The sequence below is a fragment of the Strix aluco genome, chromosome 15 (assembly GCF_031877795.1).
Source record: "Strix aluco isolate bStrAlu1 chromosome 15, bStrAlu1.hap1, whole genome shotgun sequence".
Lineage (NCBI taxonomy): Eukaryota > Metazoa > Chordata > Aves > Strigiformes > Strigidae > Strix > Strix aluco.
Window position 1 is genome coordinate 10,958,781 of NC_133945.1, and position 5,000 is coordinate 10,963,780.

Sequence of the window (5,000 nt, forward strand, 5' to 3'; positions counted from 1 at the left end):
CCCGGGCCCTTCTTCGTGTTTTCTTTCTTTCTCCATTTGGCCCGGCGGTTTTGGAACCAGACCTACACACCGAACAACGAGAAGCAATTAACACCCGCGCACCGGCCCCCCGGGGGCGAGGGAGAAGCACAGCTCAGGCCTCCCCCATCCACCCCTCGAGGTGCCGGCAGCCCCCATCCACAGGGCCGGGCGTCTGCGAGAGAGAGCAAGGGAGGGGGCAGGAAGAGATATCCAGGCTTCTTTAACGGGGTAGGAAAAAAAAAAAAAGCAAGGGGGGTTGCACACTCACGCACACACACGCTGCACCCTGTCCGCACCTGCGCCGCGGGGAGGGGAAGGGATAACACAGCCCCCCCGACTCTTCCCCGCGGCCGAGGGGTGCAGAAGCACCATCCGGAGCCCCGGCCTGCGGGGCCGGGCCCGATCCCACCGCAGCAGCACGCAAAATGCGATAAAACACACAACAATAAGCGGTCCGAAGGAGGGGGAGGGGGGGGATTGGGGGGGGTCGCCTCGCCCGGGCAGAGCGGGGTCTGGGCCTCCCGCCCGTCCCGGGCGCCGGAGCAGAGGGGTTGGATCAGCGCAAAAATGGGATTTGGTCGGGTTTGTTTATAGATAGGGGAGGAAAGAGGAAAAAAAAAAGAATTAAATCCTCTCTGCTCCGGCCCTGCTCCGGCGGTTCCCCGGCGGCCGCGTTCCCTCCGCGCCTGCGGAGCCTCGGCCCATGAGGGCGGCCGGCAGCGCCGGTTCCCGGGCCGGAGCACAGCCCCAGCTCCGCGGGGATTTCGGTGAGCCGATCCCGGCTCCTTCCCCCCCCGGCCGGGCTCACCCCGTCCCCGCCAGGACAACCCCGCAGGCTCCCGAGCCCCCGGGCACGCCGAGAGGATGCTCCCGGAGCCGGCGTGAGAAGGGAAAGGCGGCTCGGAAAGACGCCGTGAGACAAAGCTGATGGAGGAACCGCGGCGAACGCCTCGGGGGGAAGGTCCCCGCCGCCGGAGCTGGGTTTCAGGACGCATTTCCCGCACACGCAGCCCGCGCGAAGCCGCCCAGCCCCACGGTCCCGAGCCGCCCCGCACGGCCGCGGACTCCAGCCCGCTCGGCCTCGTCGCCCGCTCGCAGCCATCAAACAGCATCCGGAGATCCAACAGCCAACCCGCATCGCACCCGCATCCTCCGATTCCATCCCCATTTTATTTTTTCCAAGGTCGGTAGAAGCAAATAGATGGCTCTCTTCCCCATCCCGTACCACCGAGGGCCTGAGCAGTTCCTTAAAATTAAGTTTTACAAGTTCCACGCGCTCTTGATGCACCTAGGAGCCTTACTGACATTCTCCAGCGTACTCCGGCCCATGATTAAGCCTCATACTTGCATGCTAATTTTTCGCCATTGATTCATTTAAGAAAAATGTTTACAGTGGAAAAAAATATTTTAAAAAAATTAAATATTTAGGAAAGCCAGGCTGGAGTGCCACTCCTCGGGACTCGTTTGCAAGATTAAAAGAAAAAGGGAATAATAATAAGAAAATAAACCAGCAAGGACCAGTGGAAGGCAGGGAAACAAAAGGAGAGGGCCGGGAGGAGCGGGGCCGCGGGCCCAAGGGCTCAGGGCCCGTCCGGGTCGGGGCTGCGGGTCCGGGCTGCCGGGGCCTCCCCGGGGACCCCTCGGTGCAGGGAGAGGGCAGGGGAGGAGGGGGGGGACGGACACGGTTTTTACCTGCACTCTGGACTCCACCAAGTCCAGCCTGAGAGCCAGAGCCTCTCGCATAAACACGTCCGGGTAATGACTCTCATTAAACGCCTTTTCCAGCTCCTCGAGCTGCCAGCCAGTAAAATTGGTGCGGGTTCGTCTTCTTTTACAGCCAGGACTTTCTTTGTCCGGGTCACCCGAGTCTGAAAAGGCAGAAATACCCTCAGGTCCCTGGAAGACAGGCCTTCTCCCCCCCTCCCTGCCTTTCACAGGAGCCTTTTAACTTTTGTGCTCGGTAGCGTTGATAAAAGAGCGGGATTATACACACACCTGCGCTAAAAATGGGGAGGAACCCGATCTGCCCTCGCCTCCTCCGAAAATGTACTTTACAGAACACATTTATTCCTGAAGGAAGCTCTCCACAGGCACTCAGCTGGCAGAGAGAGAGAGAGAAGTTCCAATATTTGCTCCAGCCACCAAAGGTTTCATTTTTTAATATAAAAATTAAATAATTTAATATAAAAATTAATAGCCCACCCCTTTCCCTTCCCCAACCCTCCCCCCCCCGGAGCACCTGCGTGAGCCACAGATCACGGCCCGGTCCCACGCGTGGCCCCCGGGGGCAGGGCGGCCCCGGGCCTCCCACCGACCCCCCGAGCACGGGCGGGCGTGGGGCTGGGGTGCTCGCAGCCTCTCCGAGTACGTACATCTCCAGGTTGGGGATCTGCAGCCCTAGCTGCACCTCGCCTAATGTTTTCCGCCAGGTGTGGAAATTAATAATAATACTGATTTTTATTTAGTTGAGGTGCAGAGGGGGGCTGCTCCAGGATTAATAATAAGGATGTTGAGGCGACGGAGTGTTTTAACAGCTGAACAATAGCGGTACCACAGGCCGGTGGGGAGGGAAGGAGAGCGCTTCCCTTTGGTTAAATTGCTTAAAAAAAAAAAAAAAGAATTACCGCTCTCCATTCCCCAAACTCCAGCGATTCCCATTTTTTTGTTTTTTAATGGTATGCTCCGAGCCCCCACCCCAGAGATGAACTTTGGGGGAAGGCACCGGGCCGGGCCCGCTATTGTTCAGGGCACACGCGTGGCCCCACGCCGGTGGGAACGGGGACACTGCCGGCGCTTGGCCCGGGCTCCCCCCCACCCCGTCCGCCCCCTCGTGTGGGGGGGTGATGGAGTGGTTACGCTGGGCCTCTCCAGGCACCCCAATATCCGCAGATAGGGAGGAGGGGGGCACGTTGCTTGTCTTCCCCCACGCTGCCACGCTCCGGGTGGGGAGCGGCGGCCGGGTCGGGGCGAGGAGGTGGGGGGGGGGGGGGGCGAGGGGGGGGCCACACACGCCGGGGCCGCTCCTACCTGCGAGCTTGAAGGGCTGGCTGTCCCCGCTCACCCCGCAGCCGGAGGGAATGAGAGGAGCCGGGTTGACCACGGAGGCGGCGCAGGAGCCACTCAGTAATCCATCGATGGAGAAGGGGACGGAGGCGGCCGCCGACTGCAGCTGGTGCCCGGCCAGCTCGTAGACGTGGTGGTGCCCGAGCGGGTAAGGGAAACCCACCATCCCCCCGAACTGGGCATGGGGATGCTCCAGGATGCGGCTGTCCATCATGGGGGCGGCTCTAGCGCGGGGGGTGCCGGCGGGGCTGGGGGTGCTGGCGGCGGGGCGGCTGGGGCCGGGGGTGCTGCTGCCGGAGGAGGAGGAGGCGGCGCGGCGAGGGGCTCATGCTGCAGGGCGCCCGGGCGCTTTAACTTTATCAACATCAGGCTCCCAATAATTAGCTCAGGCTGGGGGAATTTGGGACCAATAAGAAACGTTAATCGGTCCTGACGTCAGAGACGTGCCAGTGTGGGGAGCAAACGTTTTCCATATCGATTGCTAATTATACCTGACATCCAGCCTCAATAAACAATATCAGAGCTGTCACAACACGACAAGGGGGGCTTTGATACGGACTCCAGCCCGAGGAGGGCGGCGGGGGCCGGGCGGGCAGGGGAGGGTGCGGGGGGGGCCGGAGGGGAACTCACGGATCTGCCTGAAACCCGGTTAAATACTAAACAGCCGGAGTTACACACACACACAGCCTCCCCCCCCCCACCCCTCCAACCCACCCTCTTCCCCCTTGTCCCCTCCCCTCTCCAAATCACTAATAGATTTCCCTTTAAAACATTCACCAGCGTGTTGTGGGGATTTTTCACCAGAAATGCTCTACTCTCTGAACCTTTAAAGTGATGTTGCTCCAATTACAGAGAGACATTGAGCGGCAAATAGACTGATCCAATAATAGGAGATTCATCATCCGCTCTTTCCAGAGCTGTCACATTGAATTTAAAACTACAAGCCTTTTCATCTCCTCTCCGGCTCTATAACAGGGGAGAGGGGAGGGGGGCAGAGGGAAAAAATGGGGGGGAAAAAAGGAAAAAAAAAAAAAAGGGGGAAGAGCCGTTTGCAGCGTTTAGAAGGAGATTTGAGCATATCAATCGAAATCATAATTAATGCAATCTCCTATCGATTCGGCCACGGACACCCCCCTCCCCAGCAGCAACCACAACCCTTGAATTGTGAGCGTAGCCACAACTAGGAGCAGCCTCTGTGCGCTAAAGAGGAGGCCAAAAAATTAAAAAAAAAAAAAAAAAAAAGAAAATCAAACCCAAATAAAGTTCCCATCCCTCCCCAGTGATCATCGCCCCCCACCCCCCCGCAGGAAAAGCAGCCCATCGCACACCCCGCGCTTTGCCCCGCCAGTCATTCACAGCTTCCAAACAACCGCCAAATTTGTCCTAATTAAATTACGTCCCCATAGAAGTTTTCACCCAAATAAAATATCGATAGGTTTCCCCCAGTTAATAATTAAAGGGACGGTTCTCCCGCCAAGCGCGGGGCTGGGGACCCCCAGTTTTGTGCCCTCTCCCGCAGAGCCTGCTTAGAGAAACACTTTCCAAGCTCGGGGGAGGGGTGTGTGTGTGTGCGGTGCTTTCCGCCCCCTCCCATCCCGAGCCCAGCTGGGACCGGAGCTCTCAGTCCCCTGGGCCAGGGGGACCCGGTCCGGCCCCCCCGGGAGGGCTCCCCCCGGCCGGCCCCGGCCAGCGGGAGGGAAAGGGGAGCGCAGGGAGAAGCGGCGTTTGCGTTTAACAAAGAGGAGTGGGAGAGAAAGAGCCGGGCTGGAAAATCAAACAGGAGAAACTCTTTAAATCTTCCTGGGAGGTTCTGCGGAATAAAATCCTTCGAGTCGGGGGGGGGGGCAGGGTGGGGAGAGAAGGGGGAAAAAACAGAAATAAATAGGAAGAGAAAAGGAGGGAGAGGAGAAGGGGAA

General features: G+C 59.0%; 1 protein-coding gene across 2 annotated transcripts in view; it reads right to left on the bottom strand.

Moving 5' to 3' along the window:
- Positions 1–3,546, bottom strand: part of UNCX (UNC homeobox) — a 4,971-nt gene extending 1,425 nt beyond the window's left edge. Inside the window, exons 1-3 of one of the 2 annotated variants that reach the window (XM_074840664.1) lie at positions 3,049–3,546; positions 1,714–1,889; positions 1–62 (exon numbers count right to left, since the gene is read on the bottom strand). The exon at positions 1–62 is cut by the window's left edge and continues 1,425 nt beyond it. In XM_074840664.1, coding sequence (XP_074696765.1) covers positions 1–62; positions 1,714–1,889; positions 3,049–3,298 — 488 coding nt within the window. In that variant the 5' untranslated portion in view covers positions 3,299–3,546. The other variant, XM_074840663.1, reaches the window with a different exon arrangement.
- Positions 3,547–5,000: the final 1,454 nt, after the last annotated feature.